Genomic DNA, 26,943 nt, shown 5'->3' with positions numbered 1-26,943 from the left:
ATGAAAATATGAAACATCAAGGCATATGATCCTTTCATCATTAAAAAGATGTGGGTACAGAAAAACAATCTCTCAATAATTCAGGCAGAAGATAGCACTAAATATTTAAATGATATGCATATGTATTATTATGTATAACAAAACATATTTACTCCTTCAAATAGATGGTTATATTTAGTTACAGTTGTTACAGGATTTCTCCAATTCTACTGTGTCAATGATGATGATTTGCATATTTTATTTAAATAATTCCTGAAGATATTCTTAAGATGGACACAAAATTAATTTCTAATTTCTGAATGACATTTATAAACTGTTATTTAGGAGTCTTATATCTAAATGGCCACAGATGGGTTATGAGTCTAGGTAAATTCCTATATATCTATTTTATTTCATACTTTTATTTTTTGAAAAACAGCATGTAGAATATTTTTCTCAACTCAAGAGTTTAACTTATAAATACAAATCCTGGAAAATACGTTCATATAAAACTAGAAAGAATTAAATATATAGGCTAAGTTACAAGGTTGCAAATTCCAGGGCTTACGGGGACATTAGTATATATTGTGCCAAGGTCTGTCTATAGTGTGAACGTCAGTCTCTTGCCCAGGTGAATATGTCAGTGACAGCAGCTACATGGTAATAAAGCATCAGACTTTGCTAATTTCTTGAACCATTGGATTATGTGGTGTTGTTTTGTGAGCATTACCAAATGTTTTTATGCTATGTCTTTTAAATCTGAGAAAGTTAACTGACTCTTGAATTTGGTGAAGTAGAGAGAATACTGATTTCAGCTGTGTGGATCTGATCCTGAATAACCATGTTTTCTTAGTATTTACTGTCATTAATCCCTTTCAGTTCTTAAATTCATAATCTTGAATAGTTTTCTAAATCACATTTGTTTTTTAGCTGATGTTTGGATGTCTTCTCAGCCTATTTCGTGCTGGCAGACTGTAAGCAGTAAAAAACAAGATTCATCCATGTTTCAAATGTGACAGAAGAGTCTCTTTTGGCATGGGTCTAATTTTCTCTAAATTAACTTAAAACTCAAATTGTCTTCCACAAATTAAATATGGCTTGGTGATGTTACTTTACAAAGCCCCGAGTTCTGGGTGTGAAAGGGAGCTCTGTTACAACTCTGCAGTGACAAGGATGCCTGAGTTTCAATGTATGGGGGAGTCGTCTGGTTTTTAATCCACTTTTTCTAGCAAGTGCTAAGTCAGCTCTGACAGATGAAAAGCTTTCAGAATCTGTAGGATGCCTTTTGAACAGCAAATATTTTTGAAACCTACCTGATTGCAAATGGTATTAGCATAGTGTCTGAGAATACCAGTGATGAACTAGGACCCACTTGTTTGAGATGCCATACAAACACAATGCAGAGATGTTTGAGGAGAAATAGCTTCCTTCATGTTTACACCAAAGGCCCCATCACTCCAGCTGTGTGCCTTCTCTCAACCTTGGGAGACATAATCTGATGTGATCTGAGTCAAAGTAAACATTCAAAATCTTTTCAACTTGGTTACAGACCATGAAAAACAAAATGTATCTGTCAGGCAGCAGGGATGAAGACTGCAGGGCTGGGGATACTAGGGGATCCTGCCTGCCAAAATGCACCCACCAGCAACTGCCACGGCAAGCATGGGATCAAGCAGGACTAGGATAATAGGATGATGTGATAACTGTGAGGGGGTTCAAAGGTTATTTTCCTCACATTTTCTAAGCAAAACAAAACAACACAACACACAACACTGTCCTTTTTCAAGCTATTTTTTTGAAATCAGAGTTTTTATTGCAGTTCTGCTCTCCACCCCCTGGACAACAAATGTTTTTGATAGGAGAAAAACAAACAAACTCTGTTTTAATAATAAAACTTGCCAGAATTCTGTTGAAATAGAAGCAGTCCCACCATCTCTGCTAATAAATAATACAGATCAATCAAAAGAGTTTACCACAGAGCAAGGTGGGGTGTTATGCTGGCTAATGAAATACAAAGAACCTCAATTTTTTTTCCTCTGCTTTTCAGAGATTTCCTGCAACATTAAGGGTTTGGTTTTTTTTACCTTACAATTAATTATATTTTCAGTAGAAAGCTGGTCAAGCTTGTAAAAGTCACTTTAATCTAAATATACTAGCTAAGATCTATGGAAAAGGGGAAAAAATGGAGAGAAATCTCCTAGTGAAATTTTGCACCTTATTTGCATAGCCCAAACTGGTAACTCAGGTATTTACCTCTGTGAGTTCTGATGTTGTCTGCTCTGATATGACTGTGTCTTTACAGCTCCACAAACAGCTGCACAAAGCCCATGGCCCCTGGCTCAAATCTCAGCCCGCTCCATTGCTTTTCAATTCAGAAACATCTTTCATACTAGCTAGAGTCACAAGGCAGGTTTTGAAAAGGCAGGTTTTATTGCATAGGCGTAGTTGAACGCCAACAATGCTGGAACCTAGACCAGGTTTTGATGGCAAATTTCTCTCAAAGTACAAGTCATTAGACTTTACTGTTCTTTCCCCGTTCTCTACTTGTGGCAGTTAGCACGGATGCAGCATGGTGTGAATAATGGCCCACCTGGCCACAGGACCGGCACCACCTCGCATCAGGGTAGGGTAGCAAAATGTGGCGCACACGTGTGCACTAATGCAACGTGCTCGCCCCTGCCCTGCCAAGCAACCCTAGTCTGCTTTGCAGGTGGTTTTGGCAGCAGCTAAATGAAATGCGAACCTGTGTCTACTTATTACAGCAGAAAGATTAGGTAAGTGGATGGGGAAGTCCTGTAACTTACAAAAGCTGCTTTAATTCCTTTTTCTTTGAAGTTCAGGAAATTAATCCCTGCTTTGATGACTGCATGCACAAAAAAATGACCCATTACAAAACTGTAGGAGGAAAAGAATAAATATAGTGGTGAAAACTGAGGTAGGCTCCAGCTGGAATAGCCAGGTGTCCTGCGCAGCAGCTCTCCCTTCCAGGACAAACTGAACATACTGGACAAGACCAGCAGGTCTAATCGGATAAGAGGTTCCTGGATAATGGCAGTTTTGTCTATGTAAGGTCAGAAGGGCCTGACTGTCATCTGAACTTGAGAGAGATTGGAAAACATTGTAAGGTACATTGATTAACATGAATTCTTTCTCCAAACACAAATGAATTTTGCAAGCCGAGGTAGCTGTGTGTCAAATTTGTCAACAGATGTGGTCTCCTGCACCGAGGTATGCATTCTTCATTTAGCATTGCTTACCACCAAGATTATCTCCCTTTAAAGATGATGTAATGTTTTCATCCTACATATTATCCCTCTACAGCTATATTTTTTGGCATGAAAACCCATCCAAAGCTGGCACCACATCCTCTGAATAGGCAAAATGCCACTCTAGCAGATGGGTGAGCAATGAAACTAGCACAAGTGGCAAGTCAGACCATATCAGGGTAGCTTCCTTTCCAGGAACAAGGAAATGGCATTCAGTGGAGTTGTTCAGCACCTAAAATACAGGTATAATGATATTATGAATTGATTCTTGAGGTTGATATTGAAGAATGCAAGTTATCAAACACAGGCTCAGAAAGTGAGAAAAGTGTTTTTGTAGTTACTTCAGACATAAGTTGCACAGAAGAAAATACTGAGTCAATTAATTAATTTTCTAATTTGTTTTCTGAAGCAAAGAGTTTTGCCTAAACACATTACTAAACGAATGAATTCTTGCTTAGTCTGAAATGCAGGAAATCCATAACCTTGAAATAAACAATAAACGTGGAAAATTCCTTACAAATTTAACAGTATCTGTAGGTCTGATCTGGAATTGTTCTTAAGCACTCGCTCTGTCAAACAAATGAGATTTTGTTTTGGTTTTGTTTTCAATAATCCTGCAGGAATTAAAATTTCTAAATTAAAGAGCATTTCTCCATGTCTCTTTAAAGAAAAAGGAAGTGAGAAAACCACAATGTAAGATGCTGGAGCTTCTCTTTGTTTTCAGAAAAGCGCCTCTACTTTGAAAGTTAGGAAAGTGTTATTTATGTTTCACTTTTTTCAAAGAAATTGATTAACATACTTATTATATATTTTATACTATTCAGTTATATAAATGTAGTTTAAGACATCCGTTATATCAAGTTTCAGGCATCTTAGCATTGACGAATTGATTAGAAAGCACAGGATTGCTTATAACAAGATTGCTTATAACAAGTTGTAACAAGGTATCTTTTTCTGAAATCAGACATGATACATGTTTTGAAAGAAGGAAACAAAAAAAAAGAAAAATCTCAAGTATTACACTGGTTTCATTTTCTTTCATGCTAACATTAAATACTTAAAAATGAAGGTATTAAGCAACCTTGGACATAAACACATTTTATACACGATTTAAATTGAATGTCTACAGAATATCTTTGTATTGTTCATAAATAGGAGTTAGTACAGCAGACTTATCCCCAATGCCATTGTATTTTAGGCATAAGTGTGTCCTATTGTATAGTTGTTATTCATACAAGACGCCAAAAAAAAAAAGAATAAATACCTAGAATAGTATCTATTGTCCATGTGCTTAGGCACTGAAATATCTGCATCTGCCACCAGGAAGAGATATCTAAACATTAGACAACAGCTAGGGTAAAGTTTGGCTTGCCACCTTATTTCTGGCAAAATGAGACTTGCAGAAGATGTCACTGATGAATACTGTGGTTTCTGTTTCCCTGCTTAGGAGAGGAGTCACTTACAATTTTTGTGGACAAACGGAAGCTGAGCAAGAGGTCAGAAGGAAGTGATCCCAGCACGAATAGCTCTGCAGTGACTCTGGAGACCCTGCACCAGCTCGCAGCCTCCTACTTCATTGACAGGGACAGCACACTGCGCAGACTGCACCACATCCAGATTGCCTCCACTGCCATAAAGGTAGGGGAAGTCCTCTACCTGCAAATGTGTTTCCAGATTCGCTAGCTGCTTCTCAGGAGAAATGTGTTTTGATTAGTAAAAAAAGATTTGTTAGCAAAACAATAATTTTTGTTCTAAACATTTTTACCTGAATCAAAGCATTAAATTGAGAATGAAGATTCTAGTTTAGAAGTGGATAAAATGCACTAAAGGTATTACTCTTGATGAGTGATACATAATACAGTTCCCTCGTACTTCTTTTCTTCTTTCTTTTTCTTATTATTTTTTCAAACATAGTTATTGTACTGTGACTGAAACTTTTTTTTTTTTTACTGATCTTTGCAACAATTCGGAGCTCTTGGTTCTGCAGTTTTGTGGAGGCACATCTTATTTTCTGTTAGGAACTTCTTTTAGCACAGTTTGTCAGTCAAAGCGTCCTGCCTACTGACTGCTGTAGGTCACTCATAGCACTGGAGGATGCTTGACTAAGATCTGTGCCCCAGCAGGTATTATATAAAGCAACAAGTGTTCTTTTGAGCAGCTCTTTAGCCTAATGTTGCTTATTTGAAATAACCTCTCTCAGTCCATTTCCAGCACTGAAGAGCAAATACAATGTCAACTTGCAGTTGAATATGCATTAATTATGAAGCTTTTAATGTAAGATGTGATTTAGAATCCATTCTGCCCATTGGATCTTTCCACTGGTAACTAAGGTCTTCATTAAAGACCATCTGAAGCCAACTGCAGTTTCCAACTACCTTAGCTGTTACCTTAGCTCAAGTAAATATAAATCCACCTCCTTGGGAGTGCCAGGGCCTTTACAGTGAGAAGGATACAACCAGAATTTGTGGCTTGGCAGCACCTGTTCGGTTTGTCTGCTGGTATATGGAGGATATTACTCCTATACCATCCATCATGGGCTGGCTGCATGGCAGCTAACCCCAGCTCAGAGCTGGTCATCTGCAGGTGCAGTATGGCATTTGGCTGTTCAGGTAGCACAGCTGAAAATGCAGCAGAACCAACACAGAGTCTGATCTCATCTGAGGGCTGCCCATCAAATCACACAATCTTGCTGCAGACCATTGTACTACCCATCCCTCTGATCTGATTTATCTTCATAATCTTATTGTTTATTATGTAAATGTACAGCAACCTTTAAAACTAAGCTACTTCCATCAAACCACATGCAAAACTTTCCTTCTATGTTAAGATAATTTATGGCTGAAATCAGTGGTAACTGAAGTGATAAAACATAGAAATGTAGAGACAAAACAGTGTCTAAAAGAAATTTCTCCTTTCTATTCATTGATTTTTTTTTAAAGCAAATTTGTGTCATAATGCAAAATTCAACCCTGCTTGCTAACAATTTACGTAATGAACCTTCTGCATGTCCAAAGTTTTTTACAAACACTACAAAATGACTAAGTTTGCTCTCCACCCCCACACTGAGATGGATACAAATGCAAGCTGTAGTCTGTCAGCAAATCTGATTTGGTTAATTGACTGTAGGGGTCTCTAGAAAATGGTTCTCACATCAGACGCAACAGTGCTGATACATGAAACCCTCGCTTTTTAGCTTGTTTTCATTGAGAGACTGGGAACATTTGCATTACAAATTTCTATTGTCAGAACACTTAACTGAACAAAAACCCTGTTTCTGTTGAAAACTAGGAACACAAAAAGCAGCCAGGGAAGGCATTTTTTTGTTCTCTCTCCACAGAGATTTTTGAAACACTACAGTTTTTTAATTGGAAAACCATCAAATAAAGTTCCAGATCCATGGTCTAAAAAGCATATTTCAAGATTATTTATTAAAACATATATACTGACATCTGAGTTAGACCACAGGCTTTCTGTAGAGCTGCAGAGCCAGATTTCTGTGTTCCAGTAGATCGGCTTGAGGGCTGATACAGGAGAAGTGACACCCTGGGGGACCTGAGGACCAGGGTGGCCATCAGCCAGCTGTGTGCCTTCCCCTCCTGGGCTGCTCCAGGGAGGAGAGTGAACCCATTGCTTTTTACACCAGGAAACTACTGGGCAGCTTTTTAAGTCACAGCACCTTCTGTGTCTGGCTTGCTCATTTCAGCTCTGCTCAAAGCCTTCCTCTGCGTGAGAGATCGAACTGCAGATTTGCAAAGGCAGTCATAACTCCTTTCTGACCAGCATCAAAGAAATCCAATATAAAGGTATTGGAACAGGTTTAGAAACCCTTGAAATTCTGAATTTATATTAGAAGTGTTCCAAGTGATACACAATCATTTTTTGATTGCTGACTAGTTAACAAAAAAAAATCATGTTCAGAATCTATTTAGTCTTTGTTACTATCATTTTTTATTCACTCTCAGATAGCAATTCTGTGTCTTAAAACACAATTTCTATGTAGATATAACTTCATGTCATTGAAAAGAAAATACCAAAAAGGATAGTTATCTTTTGAATAGTTTGTTTTCCCTTCCTTTTTTGTCAGTCAATTTTATTTACATTTTGCACATTTTTTTAATACACGGTATACTAGACTCTACCATACTAGGAGAGTTGTTTGTATTTTAGGAAGCGAGAACTGAGAGTATTAATAATGTTTCCAATAACACATACTCTTATTAGGAAGAAATTAACTATCCTTTTGGGAATGCACATCTGAATAAAACAAAAAATTATATTATTCAGAACAGGCAAGAATTAAAGCACAAATCAAAAGACATGATATTTGCAGATAAATCGTAACACTTCAGTGCACAAATGAGCTCTGCCACAGAGGTCTTCCTGGAGTTTTGGACTTGGAAACAAATAGGAGTAATTTCATAATATTTGCTTGTTGGCTTGTTTGTTTTTCATATTTCCTGTGACTATGGACAATCTGAAACTACAGCAGTAGTTAGAAAAACTTTACACAACCATGTATTTGCTGTTTGTAGTGTTCTGACACAGCTATCCTGATGGCTGTGACACCCCTAAAAATATTATTCAAGAAGAGATACACTTTCCTTCCTTGAAAAACACAAAGTCAACATTTTTCATTCCTTTTAGTTCCAAAATCAGTATACGCCTCCCTTTTCAGATTAGACTACATCACTCCTCACACCTCTTTTTTTCTATAGTTGTACCTGCAAAAAAAAGCGTGTTTTCTCTTAAAAAACAAAAAGAAAATACTTATAAACAACATGATGTGTCTCCTAAACAAGTTACTATATTAATTCTGTGCCCTTGTGATTTTTCTTTTCTCCTGACTTACCTGTCTTTTAGGCTATCTGGTTTAGGAGGGAGTAATTTTATTTTTGGAGACATTGTAAATTGGTAACACATCAATAAGGTTTAATGATCATTTAGCAACAAAAATGTAATAATAATGTTATGGGAAGAAATATTCTCTCATCTACAGGAGCATGAAACAGTAAGAAAAAACCTAAGCATGCAGTAGTAGAGGAGGTCTTGAAGCTACCTTAAAAGCACCACTAAGAATGAATTTATCTAGGACATGAAAGAGAATGAGCATTTAACGGAGCTATAGCAGTGCTCAATTATATGCTAGGATAGCAATGAGCAACTCCCCCTTTCACAAACTAGGGATGTGTCTAGGTTTGACCATTCAGTTCCTGATGTTTCCAGCTTCTTCCTCTAGTGCTTCCTTAATAGATTAAGGTCTAAGGTCTTTACAGATGGGACAGGGAGAGGGATCCATTAAGTCTCTTGAGTTACAGAGCCAAATCAACAGTAGATCAAATATTAGGTGAGAATGATCAAGCTCCATCAGTCTTCTGGAAAAAAAATCACCAGCAATAAATATCTGTTTTCCCAAATTCTAAGAATTTCTCTTTGGAGGCAACACATGAAACATTTTTCTCCCTTATGTAATTAAAAAAATTAAAACTTGAGCAATTCTTATATTCTTCATTCAAATTCACTGAGATATGTGATAGCTGATTTTTTTTTCTTACAGGCCTTGATACATTATTTTGTGGGACTAATACAGGAAGATAATATTTTGATAAGTTTTATAATTAAGCTTTTGTATCAAAAACCTAAGTTATGTCACAGAGAAAAGAAAGCATTAAGGAGAGGGAAGTGAGAATTAACATTAAACTTTTCATGTTTAATTCTTATTTATCTAGTGAAAAACAATACCGTTCAGAGCAAAATCTGTTAATGTGCATCATCAGGAAAGGAGTGGAAGAGATGTATTTGATAAATCAAGTTTGTTAATCAAATTTGTTTGTAGTCAAGTTTGTTAGCTGTGACATAATTATCCTTAAAAATAACATGAGCACAACTGATGGAGTCTTCCCATTAATCACATAGATAATACATTGTTTTGTTTATTCCACATTAAAAAAGGTAAAATCACCACATCACAACATTTTCCAACTGGAAATCAAATGTCCATGGGAGCTACCCTAAACCTTTATCAATATTTAACTAATTTAAAAGTCCCTGATACATACATTCTTTCAATATTATTTTAATGAAGGCATTTTAGTGTATGTGGTTAGGCTCATATGCTAAATCAACAGTTTGCAGCCTCAAGGGCCTCATTGGAAACTCACCAAGTGCCTGAGGGCTGCATCTAATCTGCATATACATTTACATGAATGTACACCCTGTTGTGTTTGAAATATTACAGATCCAACATTATTTCCTTTGCATGCTCATTTTAGAAGCTTTTTTGTATGAAAATTTCTCTTCAGACGCACTGATGGCTGTTAGCTCTCCATTTTAACGCCCCTATTAGGATGATGGGGTATGCTCTCCCGTTGTTTAATAAAATCCTGTACAGTTGTGGAAGCAGAATACAAATAAAGTCAGCAAATATTTTTCTTTCCCTGTGTGATATCTTTAATGAACAATATTCTCATCTCTTCCAACTTGACGTTGTTCTCGCTTCTGTACAGCCATGTTAATTTGCACCCATTGAAGATCTAACCATAGCTGGAAGCACAGGGGAAGGTGAAATGACCTGAGACTATGCAATGACCCTAATCCACAAGACTGACCTCTTTCCTTTGCTGATTGACAGATGGTGTAAACAAGACATGAAGGTCAGAAGTTACTGTAGCATCTACTGTGATTCTGGCAACATGTCCTGTCATTGCCCACTGGTAGAATGGCCTTGGTGTACTACACTGACATCATGCATCCATGCTCCTAACAACTAATTAGGAGACTTTTTCAATCGTGGGTAGATGGGAGAGGGCTGTGCATAGTACATCTGGATTTCATTCTGCTTTCTGAGTCTAATGCAGTTGGGAGACAGTAGTATACTCCTGCTCAAATGACCCCAATTCCTGTTCACCAGAAGCCATAATTCCACCACTGTCACTAATGAACTTCCGCACTAAGTCCAAACAATTGTGCAGAACACAGAAGAAATACATTGGTCACATGGTAAATTAAATATTATTGAATATTCTCACTGCATTCTGTAAAAGGATAAATACAGTTTTGTTAGGCAAGTACAACATTGCCAGTTAATAAAGTGAGGCTTGTTACAATAGTTGTCTTTTGTAGGATATCTTCTTCCAGAATACATTTTCTTTCAAGGGAGTTGGGGCAGGTGAATACAATGTAGGTGTTATCTTAGGGTCCAAACAGCTGTGGGATAGCCACAGTGCAACAAAAGAACAGGAGGCAACAGAAGAACAGATGCATAAATTGAATTTTCCACCACCTATTTACAGCCAGATTACAGCCCATTTATTCCATCTGAGTGAGAAAGAATAAACAACCTTGAGAATGTGCCCTCTAACTTCAATTAAATTTTACTGTGCAATTTACTTTTTTCTTCCCCCAAAACACTTTTTTTTGCTATGAGAGATTTAAGCACTTTTGTTGTCTCTGAAAACTTTAGATTACAAATAGTTTATAAGAACAGGGTTCTATTGTGATGATAAATATATCTGATTATCTATAATTAACCCATGTATACTCATGGTGAGCTATTAGAGAGGAAACTTAATGTAATGAAATTAGTTTCTCACTGAAAACTCAGACTGAAATCCAGAGCATTTTTTTTTGTTTCTTTGTTCTGTCTGAAAAAGCTTCCTTGCTTCATTTTTTTCCTATGTCATATGTGAATGTGTTTTCTTGTGGATTCAAGCAACTGTTGTAATCAAAAGTAGAAATGCTGAAATACTATAAAGCCTTGTACTTTGGTCAGATTTCTGGCACATTCTAAGTGTAGATAGTTTTCAAAGTTTTGTATAAACAACCACATTTTTGAAACTTTTGAAATCCAGATCTTGAACCCGTCTTACCCTCACTTTCCCCATTCAGTCTGTGGACAGGATTTAAGACTGTACAGCTGAGAAACCTTGTAAATGACCAAGACTTGAGAAGTTCAAAAATCTGTGCCCAGCAAGAGCCTTAAGTTGTAAAATCACAGTTAGAAACATTGGGCCGGAAAGACCTGTAATATCAGGTATTTATTGACTCTATTGAAGAAATTAAACAGTAAATGTAAGTTTAACTAAACAATCCTCGGGAACTAAAAGCCAGAAATGATTGTCCTTTTTCAAAAATTTGTGGCTTCCCCATTGTGTAGATATGGTGACATTACTTAATCATGTCAAGGAAAAGCCACAGTGCAGATTTTCAAGGACAAGTATTGTTCAGGTCCATTATGAAATTTCAAGTTCTCCACTACCTTGGGAGATCAGACTGCCTTCATACAAAACCCAAGTGTGAAATTTTTCAAAGGAGGAGTTAAAAATTAAGATTTTCAGGAAATACATACAAATTGTGCTCCTGAATCTTTGTCTTGCTGTGGTAAACTCCCATGAAATTTTTGTGAGAATTAAATACTTTTGTAGGTTACTTTGAAAATCTCACTTATTATTAAAATCTTCACAAAATCAGCTCGCTATTTATATGGTTAGGTATGGATTTTTAAATTTAAATTTGGGTCATTATCTAATCTTACCAGAGGAACTGGGACCTGCAGTTAGGCATCTAGCTTCCATTACATTTTGGGCATCACCTAGCTCCTAAAGTTCTTTCAGTAATCTGAATTTAATTGTGGATTTGGATAGGCATGTTTAGACAGCTGGAATCAAAATGCTGACATTCTGGTCTTTGAGCATGGCTAAGCCATGCCACAAAGCACAGCACAGAGGCCATGTGCTAGTACATGGTTCTAATATCAATAAAATGTGAAACATAGGACATGACCTGAAAGCTGTACCACAATGTTGTGCCCAGACAAATACACCATGTTTCTCAATAGCGTTTATTTGCTCAGGAGTAGCCCTGGACTTCCACAGCTATATCCCTTCTTTTTCTGAAGCTAGACCAGTCCCAAGTAGCTAAGATGTCTCTGTATCATGTTCTACTGCACAGAACAGGATTTGTGTTTGTCTCATTATAAAATTGAAATACATGAGGTTTTATGCATTTATGCCTGGGAGCTGTTGAAGATCTTTGGATCAAATTCACCATAGGTATAAGAAATCTTGTTGGAATAAGAAGTTATGTGTGGACTGTTAACTAATTCTAAGAATACACCAAGTGTAAAGGTTAGGTATTTATTTCCATCTTATTCAAGAATTTAAGGTGATAATATTAAAAACAACCTTAATTCATTTGGGCAGCCGAGTTTTAATTAAATTGAAACTCCAGGGCTGCTTTCCCTAAAAGATAATGTAGAGGTCAGCTCTTCAGCTGGTGTAAAACAGCACAATTCCTTTGAGAATCTGGCCCTCAGTATTTCAGAGAGTGAGAGAAAAGGGGGAAAAAAGGACCAGCAAATTAATGCAATAACATATTTTACTAAACACTCTCAGAATGCATACTCAGCAACATAATTGACACAATACATCACAGCAGCTGCAGCATGACACTCGTAAAAGGATGTGTTTTAGCAGCCTCTAATACAGACTACTCTGTCTCATTATATTTTCAGCAATGTGCATAGAGGAGTAATGAGTGCAAGAAGTTATAACATCTCCAGCTAATTGTAATGCAGCATGAAATGCTTTCAAAGCAACAAAATAGCACATAATAAAGATGCTAGGATATGCATTTTGGAAAGACTTTAGATAACTATTCTTCTCTTAAAAAAAAACCCAAAATACAAAACAATAACAAAAAAGGATAGACCATACAACATGATAGACCATAACAAATTGAAGGACTTTGTTATATCAGTTATGTAGTTTAGTCAAGACAGAAGGGTAAAAAAACCTCCAAGAAAATAAAGACTGCCAAACCCTAAGCAGGTTATAAACATACATATGTAAACACGAGACCTTAACAGCACTCACAGAACACTTGCCTTCACAGTTGTCAAAAATCTATAAACAATTCATACTACAGTTCCTTAAAAGTTTCATATTCTTTTTTTTTCCTTGAAAAGTGAAACTAAAGTAAATAAATCCAGAAAATTGAGGTTTTTAATAGTGAGAGATCCATATTGAACAATGCAGTTAAAGCAGAGCATTCCGGCACTAATTTGGAGGCACTCAGATTTGTATGGATTTTAATTTGGTCTTTATTCTGGCTGTGCAGTCATTTGTGTATGGGTTGAAAAACTTACTTCAGCACTCTCAATGTCCTCCACTCCCTGATTGACAGCTACAGCCTGTTAGCAGGTCAGAAAATGTCAAGCAAGGACTATAAAATTCACAGAACGTTTCCCTACCTCTGAACCCTAAGAAATATGAGATACCTTGTATCAACAACATGTATGAACACAAAGGTCAGATTAGGAAGAATATCTCAGGGTAGCAGAGACTCAGATTCAGAAGAAATAAGGTTAGAGAATAATAAAAGGCTGTTGAAAGGTTTCAGTGTTCATATTATTTTTCCTATAGAATTTATACCCATAAATGTTTTGCTGTTATAGCTTATGATTCAAACTGCATTCATCCTCTTCAATCTATTAATTTAATGGTACAAAACACCCCTGAAAATATCCTTCATATGAGAAGCCTTTAGAGAAAACTTATTCTGAGAGTTACATCATTAATGTCTTCTGCAGCTCACTATTATTTCTACCTGTAGGGCTTCACACAGTACTTCAGCAGGATTTACATTTCTGACAGCAAAACTATACTGTAATCTCTAACAAGATTATGCTTATAATGCCTATAGCTTAGAAAGAATTGTGCACTGCATACAAGCTAAACGTTCTAATAAATAAAAAGGCATGAAAAAAATATACAGTGACATATATGAATGTCGTGCAAACATTTACATGTGAAGACCTGTAACTCAAAAAGCAACTTGTGTCAAAGGGTTTTTCACCTACCATGTCATGAAAGGAGCTGGATACCTAGATATCTCTAGAAATTTTCTAAATTACATGGTAGTCGACATGGAAAAAAATCAAAACCTACAGGCAGTAGAGGTCCTTTCAATTCTGAGCAGAACAAAGTCTTCCTACTTCCATGGGACTCCACAGTACTGATAGTAAGAACTATTCTCTTTTTGTTTCTTCCTTTTTCTTCTGAACTTCCCTCTTTCCCTAGATTCTCATGCTCATAGGATCTCTAGCTCTCTCTTTTTCTATTTTTTGGTTGAAGAAATGCACTTGTCTTTATGATACATCATTCTTTACCCTAGGTGTTGTCTCATCTATGTCAGGTCCAGAAAGAAATGAATAAAACAAGCCCTTGGACAAGATTCTATATTCTAAACATTTTTTTTGCAAAAATTATATCAATGCAAGATCCATAATAAGACACATTCATGTATGGCCTAATGAACAGGCCTTGATATTTGATAGGTCTTTCTATTCCCATGAATCAGGATGATTTGAATGATTTTCCAGCTAGGCACAGCAGTCTGTCTGGATAACATTGTCCCTGGAGCCTAATTCCAAAAGCAGTCTTCTGTACATTAAAAATTCTCTTTTTGTCTAGTTCATGAAATAAGAATATTGAGAATCACTCAGTTATTACCCAAAACATTCCAAAGAGCAGTCAGTTTGTTCATTCATGAATCTTTATCGATGGTGAATGAGTTAAGGTCTAACAGCAGAGTTTGACAAAACATGCTCAATGCCATGTGCCAGAGGTATTTTCACCTGTCAAAAACATGGAAACCCCCATGGTGCAAATCCACAATGTTCCACTAAATTCAGTGTTGATTTACACTGGGGAGGATCTGGTCTTTCTTGATGAAAATATAGGATCTTGGTATGTCTCTAGGAATCTTCCATCCAGCTGTATTTCCTACCTCTCAAGATGGCTTTTTTTTAAAATTCTTTGTGTTTCAACTTTGTAATGGTCTTTATTACTGTAAATTTACAGAAATACTTTGATATTTGATATGTTTGCAGTTATGTTATTTGTTGTTGCAGTTATTTATATGTTATATTGCAGTTATTTGATATGTTTGCAGTTGCAACCATTTGATATGTTTGCAGTTATGAGTATTTTTATTATGGAATCAAACTCAGCAAACTTACGAATCCAGTTTTACTTTCGTTCTCTAAGTAAAACCTTGAACTCTGATTTGAAGTTTCCACCTCCTGACGTCATGTGCAATTTTGGACAGAGAGATACTCTTTCTTTTCTTCTCTGTCTCTTTTTCTTTGTTCATTAAAACTTTAAGGAATATAATGAAAATATAGTTTGGTACCTACACCTTCCCATTCACTAAAGGCAGTTTCTGCAATCTTCAGACTTTTGAGTATTTGACATTAAAAGTTTCTATTTTTAAGGGTGTGTATAACCAAAACTATCTCAGTCCTTATGCTACAGGGTTCTTCACTTGACTTGCGCATATTTGACAGGACTTAAGTGTAAAAGAAATGGTTTTTTTTCCATTTATTTTGACAGACCAAATCTGAAAGATCAGACTGTATACAGAACACAACTACCAACTCTCATTTCCAACAAATATTGACTGAAATGAGAAACCTGGATTCAGTCCTCCTTTCCGATCTATAGCAGAAAGGCAATAGACTTATCTGGAATACAACTGGTCTCAGAGGGAATAAAAAGGGGAATTTATTTTGTTTTGGTAAAAGTGTTAAGAGCTTATGGTTTATTTTTAACCAAACATTTTTATTTCGTATGGTCCTTCACTTGCAAATTTGTTTCTTTCCTCTTGCCTTGCCTCTTCCAATCATTTTTTAAATCTAGAATAATGCTCATTATCACAGTGGCAAGTTTTCTGTAAAAATTGCTACCTGAAAAGTAATTTTTAACTATGTACATATAATTAATTATCAAAATAATTGTTTGGTTCATAGTAGAGAGTTCCAGGTCTAACTGTGTGAATATTTGTATCTTAATCAAATATACCCTCAGGTTTGATGTATTTATCTTCACCTTGGGCTTGCAGCAAGTTGACCTAACATAGAAAGCTAATATCCCAAATAAACTGCCTCCTTTCCCCGTCGCTCTTCCCTGGTGCTTCTTCAACTACTTCTGTCTGAAACCAGCCTGTAAACGTTGATGGTTCTGCATTCCAGACTAGCAACTATCATAGAAACAGGGACACTCTGGGAGACTTTTTTTGCTATGAGTAATTTCCATACGAAGATTGAGCATGGTAAATGAGGACCAATTGTATTCTTTTCTGACCACTGGGGTTTAAACTGTTGTAGACAAGCCCTGAAATGTTTCCTTAACATTCAGCACTACAGTGAATTCAGAAGTAGTCTGGATGACAGTGAGCCAAAACACTACTAAGATTTCCTACATCTCGCTAGAATCTCACAAGTCAAGTCCTCAAAACTGCTTGGATGATATAAAAGCTGTGGCTCATTTATCAAAGTAAGAACCCAGCACTGTTGAGTCTTGCAATGAGTTCCTGAGTGCTTACATTAGCTTTGATTATGAGCATTGCTCCTTTAACTCACTTCAATGAGTTAGAAAACATCAGCAAATGTGTATGCTTCAGAATAGATTCAACACTAAGTCCTTTGGGCTTTACTATTCTTTAGCCAATTTGGTATTTGTCCTTGATTGGAGTTTCAAGTGCAACTGCAAATAAATATTTGAAGATGCTTTTCCCTACGACATAATATTTGACAAGGAACATATACATTTAGTTTAAAAGGTAAGTGCCAGACATTTGGTTTCTGAATCCTAAGTCTGTTATAATTTATACAGTGAACAAGTTTGCCAATCCTATTGGCCTACTTTGAGTAAGAATCATATAATCTGTAGCCATGCACTATTCATGATATACATATTTACTGCAGTAAAATTTGGAATCAGATTCCAGTCTCAGATGTTCTTTTCATGTCCTTTCATAAGTTCATGGGATTTAAAGGCTGAAGATGTGCTTTCACCACAGATGAAACTACATGATAGTAATGCAACAGCATAATCAAAGTTATAGAGCAATATACCAAAACTAGTATGGTATATTGCTCTATATATAACACTGAGGAGGCATCCATATTTACTTCAGTAAAAAGTTGCTTTTCTTTTCTAAAACATATTTAACCAAGTGTTTCCCTTTAGTTTGAACATCTGATAGGGATTTAATGATTAAATTATAGATCAATTATAATTGTTAACTCTGTAGGTAGGCCTTCAAATATGCAGGAAAATATGTAGAAGCCAGTATCATAAAAATAAGAGTTTTGCAAAACTATAAATTGAGAGTTGGCAGTACCAATGAGACAGAAAGGGTAAATGTGTTACAATCATTTACCAGAGGGAATAAATGGGAGGGAAGTAATGAGGATACAACCTAAAAATAAATCCCTAAAAACATACATGTGATCCAGGCAGAGAGCAAACCAGCAGACATGCACATTATGGACAGTAATGTGATTTCTTTTGAGAGGTTAGAATGACAACCCCATAAGGGGTAGTTTGACTGGAGTATGGTAAAATAAAGTGGATATGCAAAATGTCCTGCAGATGTGCAGAATATGCAGATGTCACAGTAAGTGAGGTGCAGAGTGTTAGGAATTGTAGTGCTATGGACAGCAAAAATAAATCAGGAGTTTACACGCATTCCACGGGAGGAAATATAAGATCTGGAAATAGCTTAAATTATTAAGTTTTAGAGATATTACTGAGGAGAATATTGCAACTAAGTTTTAGAATTGCACAGAAATACATAAACATAGGTAGGATCTCCATGGAAAATCTGTTTCTTAATTAATCTGCCCTTATCACTTTGGTTTTTGAGCTTAAAGACTTTAAGTCCTTTTTATATTGTTTTCAGGTCCTAATGTTAACCTTTAACACTTATTTTTTCTTTAGCACAACGTATTCTTATTTTTTATCTTAAAATATAATATATATATATATTTTAAAACTGACCACATTAATGGTAAAATGTTTCCAAATTATCCAAAGATAATTTTTATATTGACCTAGACTTTCTTTTTCCTGTCACTTCACAAAGAAAAAGAACATTTTAACTTTTTATTCTGATTCAGGAAGGACTATATTTTTTTATTCACACTTTCCCAAAGAAAATTATTTTCCATTCAACTGCAATATTATTATGGCTAATAATATCTGTGAGTCTTATAAATAGCCAAATCATGCTGTCTTCTTGAAACTAATGGGGACACGGTGAAAAATCCCAGTAGCCTCAGCATTGCATATTGGAACTGAGCCCTGAAGATATAAATCTTATTCCTAATACTCTTGGGAAGTCCTTGCATGGGATTTTGCAGTAGGGCTAAATGTAGGTAGATGATCTCCCTTTACAGTATGTGCCCCAAGATTTCTTTGGAGCTTTTTGTCCTTTATATAGTAATGGAGTTATGTTTGGAAAAGGATGGAGGGTTGGGAATTGGGCTTTACTTCAGTGAACTTCTTTGCTTTTGCTTTCTGCAGATACCTTGAGATTTTTATGAACATGAAATATTATTTTAATTTGTATCTTGCTGTCCTCTTTGTTTCTAATTTTATCTTTTAAACAAAATATATAGATTTCATTTATTGTTTGTTGCTCAGCTGTCTCTTTAGGCAATAAAAGTTGTGAAAAAATAATATTAGTATTCATTTAAGTAAGATGTGGGCAAGCAGAAGTATCTAAATGCAAACTGAAAGAAAATACTAATATTTTTCATTAAGTTTTCTCTAAGTTTATTCTTTCTCCATAAAAGAACTTCACTCTCATCTATTCTTCAAGATTAATTAAAAGAGATAACTTGTTCTTTCTGAGGGAATGCCTGTCCTTATTCTCTGCATAAGGCTGATGCACCCTTGATTTCTGAAAGTGCAGGAAATAAAGGCTCTGGTGCCACTGCCCTAACTGGTTTGCCAACACACTAATTTCCTGCAAACTTCCCTGTTGCTTTACATAAGGTTGCCCGGAAACATGGCATCTGACATGCAGTGGATTTAAAATGTCCTTGAAAAGGGAAAATTGTGGCTCCGATGCCAGAGCTGTCAAAGCTGCCAGTGATTTCAGCTAGGGTAAATCCTCACTTTCAATTTCCATAGCCTCAGGAATGTTGCACAGTCTGCAGAGTCGATGTTACAGAACAGCATAAGGAGTAATCATTTTCTCCTCACTTCCTGACCCCTATCTCAAGTGTCTTTAGAAGTCAGTTCAACCTATATATGTTTCGTGCTAGCTGAGAGCTGAGGCATTCCTGACAGTCTTGGTTTCTTGTCCAGTTTTCCTGTGGCACAGCATAGATTCAAAGACTTGTTTTGATGTTCTTGTGGATTCTCCTGGAATTCACAGGTAATAAACTGCTCTCTGAGATAGTGGGGAATAGACTTGAACATACAGGTGTTTGCTCCCTATCAGCTGAACTTAAACAGCCTTAAAAAATAATAATATTTTTAAAGAATGTAACAACAGAGCAGAATTCAAATAGTCTGAGTAATATTCCAATTCCTAGAATATTCTGATTTCCAAGGTATTTTATGCTTTATGTGTGGGTAAATCTTTTCAAGTTCATTGTTGTTGTAATGTAATAGTCTAGTTCAAAGTAATTCTAGTTCTAGTAAATTCCTGAGAGTGTAGAAGCAAAGGAGAGGGAATGGAGGGATTACACTGATCTCTTGGGAAGCATTTTTGCTGCATTCAGTGAAATTGAAAGTTGTTTCCTTGCCCAAAAGCTTGAAAGAAGTCCTTATTCTACTTCTAATGAAGTTAATGGAAATTTTGCAATTTATTTCATTTGCAGAAAGATCACGTTTACTGTTTCTGTTCCATCTTACAACAGCATATGACAGAAAAATATGATGGGAGCGATTCCAGGTCTCCTGAGTTAGTGGGCTTTTCAAATTAAAAAGTCAGTCTTATGTCATCAATACTGCTGCTAGAAAATGTGTTGAAAATGTTACATGCCTATAAGGTATTGCTTTAGAATGTTGGCAATTAAAAAAAAAATTAAAAACATTAATCCAACCCCTGACATTGTGAGTGCTGTTGGTTTGCCTATACCTCCCTCAGAAATGTTCATCTAGCTGGTAGCATGACAAGTGTCAGTGCTTGGAACATTCAGAAGATTTGATTTATTTTAATTACACACTAATTAGTGGGAGTCTTTTAATATGCTCAATGACACAAGGGCAGCAGAGCAGCAACTATTGTGTGGTAAAGGAAAGTGCTGAAAGAAAGGTGCTTTTGTGAAAAACTGTCGACCCTGGGGGTAAAAAAAAAAAGAAAGTTGGAAGGATAACCACTTCTAAATAGAAAGTACATTTAGTTCCTATTCATTTGATCAACTTTTTTTTAGGTGAAATGAGCACTGACTGCAGAATGTGCAGGAATGACAATATGTGGGAACATGGGCTGGAAGACAAGTCATGAAGGTGAGGTTGATAGGAGAGTCATACAGGAGAATCCTAAAGACTTCAGGTTTCCCCTCCCTCCATACTTTTGCCCATTCTCCTGTCTTCACCAATCGTTCAGAAGAGATGTATATATGACGAATTTGCTCAAAATCATTATTTTAATGTTTAAAATATTAAAGAGGTTTATACAAATATGAATGCAGATGCTTATTTTGAAGTTACTATCATTGTCTCATTCTCCTTTGTGTTGGCTTAGTTATCTTCCTTAGAAGCCAAATACATTGTTAAAGAATCCTGCTGAAGAGGATAGTCCTTTATGCAAGACAGCACACTACCTCTGCATGGGCATGTAGTTAGGAATATTAGCTATGTGCATTTAAAAGGAGCACTAGGAACAAAATCTCTGCAGAAATATATTTCCCTTTTATTAGCAAACCCTTCTATAGGCTTAACTATCATGGACAAAAAAAGCATACTGTTTCCCAGGGAAATACTACCCACTGATATCACAAGAATTCAGCCCTGCTTACGTGCTAGGAGGTATGTTCTCAGTGCACTTATAATCGGGTCATTATCACCATGGTTATGAGATTTAACTCACTGAAAACTGTAGGCATTTGTCCCATTAATGCCAAATGTTATAGTTTGTTTCTGGGAACTGAAAACCCTGCTGCCCAGGGAAACCTGTTCTGTGACAATCTTTGAAAACAAGACACTTGAGAATAGCCTGCCTGGTTCATGTCAGATGTTTTCACACATATTTTGTTATTGGTTTTTAGGGGGTTTTGGTTATTAAATAACTTTGTTCTGTGCTATTTTGCTTTGTGAGTTAGTATTCTTTATGGACTGCAGGCCTAGCTCTTACAAAACAAGCATGTGGTTATGATGCTCTTTGCTCACATGCAATCACTTCTGGACTATGCTAGCATCTTAGCATACTCTTTGCATTTACATTTTACCTTTCCCTCTCCTGTTTTTGTTTTATCTTTTATTGTATACTTTCAGACAAAACACTTTTCAGCTGTGATCTTGGGACTGAATATAGCCACAGTTCTCTGCTTGGAAGATAATTAAAGAAGTGCCATTGCCTTTCCAATTTTGTTTCTATTGTTCCTGAAAGAGAAAATGTAAAATCATCAGTGATTTCAGTAACACTTGGATCAAACCAGAATTAATACATTTGGACCTTTTTTTTTTTTGCTCTGTAGTCTGCTGTTACCAAAATGAGTTACCCCAAAATTAAATCCTTGTATTTGATTAGAAAATTTGACAGTAATTTGAGGCTTTCATTTATCAACTACTCAGATTTTTCTTGATTTACAATCTTTGTTGAGTAGGATTTGTATAGAGTATAAAAAAGCATATGTAACTACAACACTTTGACTTCTGACTAGAAGTGTCATTCATGGAAAGTTGCAGTTTGATTATTTTTATCTGCTTTATTCTTTCTTTGTTCTATATTGGGACTATACATTTTGGTTTTGTTCTTGCAATATATTTTGTATGCAGAAGCTAAGAGTATCAGAGCAAAGGAGATGACAGAGGAAGGCTAGGGTACTGGGAAAAGTGAAAGAATGAATATAAATATATAGATTTGAGTGAAAGCATAATGTTTGGAAAAGGTCCTTATTTATTGCTCTATTTATAGAGTATTATTTATTATTGTTATTATTAGAACAATATTTTATTTCTTTTCTGTAACAATCATGAATGTCTGTAAGTCATCTCAAAATCTATCCACGCTCAGCTTTTTTCATATATATAGTTTTCTTTTGAATCAGTGGATTTATATAACCAGTCTCTAAAAAAGAATTCAAAATAGTCATGTAATGATGATTTTTCCCCATTCTGCCTCTTGGCACACCTAAATACACCAAGTGCTATCACTCCCATAATCAAAACAATGGTAGACTCTACCTATGTCTTGCACAATGCAAATGAAGAACGAAGATGCATGAACAAAAAGGGACAAAATAATTATAAAGCTGCGTACTAACCTTCCTTATTTTGTGATTTCAGGAGGCATAAGAATAATAAGAATGGATAGGAATTGTAAAATTGGCTTTATAGTTTCTACATTTCATATAACTTTATGAAGCTGCATTGCTTTATACACAAATGATTGAAAATAATGATAGTAATATACAAAATAACACTAAATTAAATGGATCTTTAAATAAAGAATTGCATAGATAAATGCTGAGCATAATCTTTCAGAACTAGTATAAAACTCATAACAACATTCACCCCTCTTTAACTGCCTTCTGGCTATTTATCTTATGTAATGTAGGTGACTCTCTTTGTTATTGTATAAACAGATTAGGATTCTGTTTATGGGCTGGGAGTACTACACAAAAATGAGATTTTAGAATGGAATTTTACATCACTTACTGGGAGAGGGAGAGGACTGAAGGATCATAGGTAAATCAAAATTGTCATTCCAGCAATGTCCAAGCCAATTCTGACGCCCGTGCAAGAGTCTTTTTACTGATTCAGGATAATTAAGAAAAAAACATGGTAAATCTGGCCCTGGCATAAATATTAAAGACTGCCAAATGTGTGCAGGGAAGAGACATCCTGACTCCATCTCATTTCGTTGCGCAGCTGGCATTCTGCTAATGCGTTTGGCTGAAGCCAGTTCTGTGTGTCTTCTCCATGGGCTGCAGGCATTGCAAAGGGTCTCCTTCTCCACTCTCAGGAACACTAGTTCAAACTGACAGAAAGATGCCAAGAGCTTGGAATAGCCTAAGATTTTGTATTCACTTTGCAAAGGTGCAAGAGATCTTGGAAAATGTGAAATCTCAGTGGTTTCAAGAATAGCATGATCCAGCTGCAGCCACCCACACATGCTGGTGGTAGCACAAACTGTAAGAGAGCCAGGCAATCCTAAGCAACATGAACATTCATGGATTATTTTAGCAAACCTTCATATTCCTTTCAAAACAGATTGTTAAAATAGCAAGCTTCCTTCTGTTCGTAAGAATTAATGTTAGCTGTCTCTTTACATGTCAGTCGGCAGCTCAGTGGAGGTGTGTATTTTGGAAATGAGCTCCTTGACCCCATAATTTAGGCTTATTCTCCAGGAGATCCAGAGCAGAATACAATACCTGAAGTAACAAAAAATAGAAGTGGTTGTATTCAAAACTGAGGCAGATCCCCAAATAAGGGTAAATATGGACACAACCTCTGAAATGGTAAAAAGAAGAGAGCTAAGAAGTTCCAGGATAGTAGCTGGGAGCAGTTTGGGAGGGGGTATGATAGAGGAATTGGTTGTACTTTGATGGTAGACTGGGACAATATCCCATGGCCAGCTTTTCCTCCTAGGGCTCTGTTTGTATTACTTTTAGTCCACTTTCGCTTTCTTCTTTCTGCCTAGTCTTGGTATAAAGGAGAAAGAACTACAAAACCATGATTTTTCTACAGCACCCAATCCAGCTTAAAAAAAGTGAGAACATTGTATACCTGTCTATCCTAAGGGTTTGGGTTTTTTCTTTTACTCCCTATACAGATTAAAAAAAAACACAACAAAACCTGAGGTGCTGCCTAGTCTGTTGTGGAGCTGCCCCCTGCCCTCTGGGCATCACAACAGTGCTTCAAAACCTGCAGTGCTTCATTAGTAGGAAACTACATTAAACCCTTTTTTTTGCTTAGGATAACATTTAAAAAAGAAATTAGCCTTTATAGTTATTTTGTTGACACTTAAGAATTATCTATAATATTCCATTGTCAACTTTTTAAAAATTATTTCTTTACTCATTTAACTAACTGCCCATTGCCAAGCACAGTCCTCAACTGTTAAGCCAGAGCTCTACTTGTGGCGATTCTGTTTTGGTTAATGTAGCTGTATTTTGATTCTGTGGTCATTGATTCAGTGATTACAATAGGCAGGATGTCCAGAGTCTTATGTCTAATCTTATCTTAGGCCTTTTTCTGATGAAAAATATCCCACCACTCCCACCATTATAAATAGAGCTCATCATAAAAGGTTTTTACTTCTGGATCCTGCTGTGCTACACAAGAAGTCAAAGTTTTTCCAAGGAGTTGCCATGTACACAAGTTTCATCAGTGAAAATCACACTCTTCATTTTTATGAACCACTTTTATTAAAGTTTGCAGTACTGGTAAAACATTTGTAGTCACACTTTTCATAACTCAAATGAGCTATTTCACCTTAATTAAGTCTGAAATGTACCCCCAGCTGAATTAAAGGGAAACTTTATGAAACAAGCTTCTGAACTCCTCAGTCTGTTTTGAATAATACAGCAAATGCTTTTCCATTCCCTTACCATCAGGTAACAGAAACGCGGACTGGTCCTCTTGGCTGCAGTAACTATGACAACCTAGATTCTGTCAGCTCTGTTCTGGTTCAGAGTCCTGAAAATAAGATTCAGTTGCAAGGTATGTAGGTGCAATTTCATTAATTTGTTTTGGAACAGGATGACATTTATCACACTATTTGTTTTTCTTTCTTCCACCTCATAAAAGGTCATTTTCCTAATTTTTTTTTTCTGTGTGAAATAAGTACATTCTAGACAAAGTGAAGGAAATGTCAGTAACTCATGTTGCCTTTGAAATGGAAACCATTTCTGTACACATCAGAAAACAATTTGAACAATGCTGTTAACATTTTACAGCCCTATTTAGCAATCACTTGCACACCTTTTAAACAGCCTGAATTCACATAGATTCCACCAAGCAGGGGATGACATTTAGTGTGCTCAGCCTGCTTTGCATATACTGAGTAGTAACTTACATCATCTCATGCAGTCGTCCCACTGAAATGAATGGAGTCACCAAAGGATCAGGATATAGATTTTCAGACTCTAAATAATGAAGAGTCCAAAGGCTCCTCTTGGGAATGTTAAGAAAACCTGGAAGGTTAGGCAAGTCACTCATTAGAAAAATAATAGTAATTATCTATTCGGGAAAAAAAAAAAAGAAAAAAAGAGAGAGAAAATGAAAGGGAAAGGGAAAGGGAAAGAGAAAGGGAAAGGGAAAGGGAAAGGGAAAGGAAGAAAAAAAGCATAATTTCTAATTAATTTTTTGATAATTCCAGTAGATGCATTTCCCAACCTGCGTATTAGATGCATAAACATTTTTGAAAAGTCACCCTCTAGAGTATTAGGCCCTTAGTAATTGCTTTTTTCAGTTACACAAATGTAACATGAACAACTTATTATTATTACTATGAATACAAACTAAATTCTCTTTAATTTATGTACTTGTGTATACCCCTATGTATATACAATGAGAGAAGAATACAGTTCTTAATTTGCAGTTACAGGTAGCTATACAATTATTTCTAGTTTTAAAAATTTTCCATATTGGTTCATAAATCAGTTGGACATATATTGTGAAGTTGTTGCTGGTTATTAAGAATGGCTGTCAAGGAAAGATTATCATCCTGTTTAAAACATCCATGTGTTTTTTTTCCCTTTCCTGTCTCTCTCCCCAGGATAGGTTAAAAACCATAAAATCATACAATGATTTCAGAGATAGTATATATTTTTTAAAAAAGAACTTGTCATTTCCATTGAGATGCAATGAAATGTTTCCAGAAATAATTTGTGATTTTTAATGGTCTCCAGCATATGCACGATATTTGTCAGTTAAAATTTGGAAAATAATCTTTACATCCCTCAGACTGTGGTTTGACACATGCCATTGGATTGTCATTATGAGAAATATATTATGAGAACTGTATAAACTATTTCATACTTATCATGGAAGAATTGAACGAGACTCAAGTTTGCTTATCTGGGCTTTCTTTTCCTTTCTCAATTTCGAGGCTTTTCACAAGTATACAAGTACATTGAAAAGTTTACTCAGGTAACAACAGAGTTTTACATATTTTGACATGAGGTAGAAGAAAGCACAGACGGACTTGGGTTTAGCAATTGTGATATGACTTTTGACTGGGAAGTGTTATGAAATTACTGTTACAGCTATCATTTTTATGTACGTAAAAATAAGGGATAAATCTCCATGAAATTGTCCAAGTGCCTATGTAGAAGAAACCTACATCACAAATAACCAAACCATATGATGAGAAATCACTTGGCCCACAAATAAGCTCCACTGGTTCCAGAGTGATTATTTTTGCCACAGAAAATAACAACAAATTATAAATAAAAACTTATAACGTACCTTGCAGTGGCTTTTTGATTGGTTGTGTACTAATGTAGCTAGAGTGACTGATAGTTAGTTAAAATGCTCCTATATAAAATACTCATTCCCATCATTGGGATCATGTAAACAATGGTCAACATTTTCAGATGAGTAAGTCTAAATTTCTGGTCACAAATAGTCTGAATTTTTGATTCACCTATTCTGTGGTTCTGAAACACCAATGTGACAGGCTTTTGCAAGACCTCTGCATGCTGTGGCAGGGTAAAGTGTGAAAACACTTTGCA

At 35.9% G+C, this 26,943-nt stretch overlaps 1 protein-coding gene across 2 annotated transcripts in view; it reads left to right on the top strand.

The window, feature by feature from the left end:
- The window catches only part of BRINP3 (BMP/retinoic acid inducible neural specific 3), a 224,657-nt gene that overhangs the window by 131,219 nt on the left and 66,495 nt on the right, over positions 1-26,943 (top strand). For both annotated transcript variants that reach the window (XM_072867509.1, XM_072867510.1), the window contains 2 exons: positions 4,693-4,883; positions 24,823-24,928. In XM_072867509.1, coding sequence (XP_072723610.1) covers positions 4,693-4,883; positions 24,823-24,928 — 297 coding nt within the window. The remainder of the gene's footprint in view (positions 1-4,692; positions 4,884-24,822; positions 24,929-26,943) is intronic.

Source organism: Ciconia boyciana, chromosome 7 (assembly GCF_034638445.1).
Source record: "Ciconia boyciana chromosome 7, ASM3463844v1, whole genome shotgun sequence".
In the NCBI taxonomy this organism is placed as follows: Eukaryota; Metazoa; Chordata; class Aves; order Ciconiiformes; family Ciconiidae; genus Ciconia; species Ciconia boyciana.
Note: the sequence above shows the minus strand (reverse complement) of the source record. Positions and strands in the feature narration are given on the sequence as shown.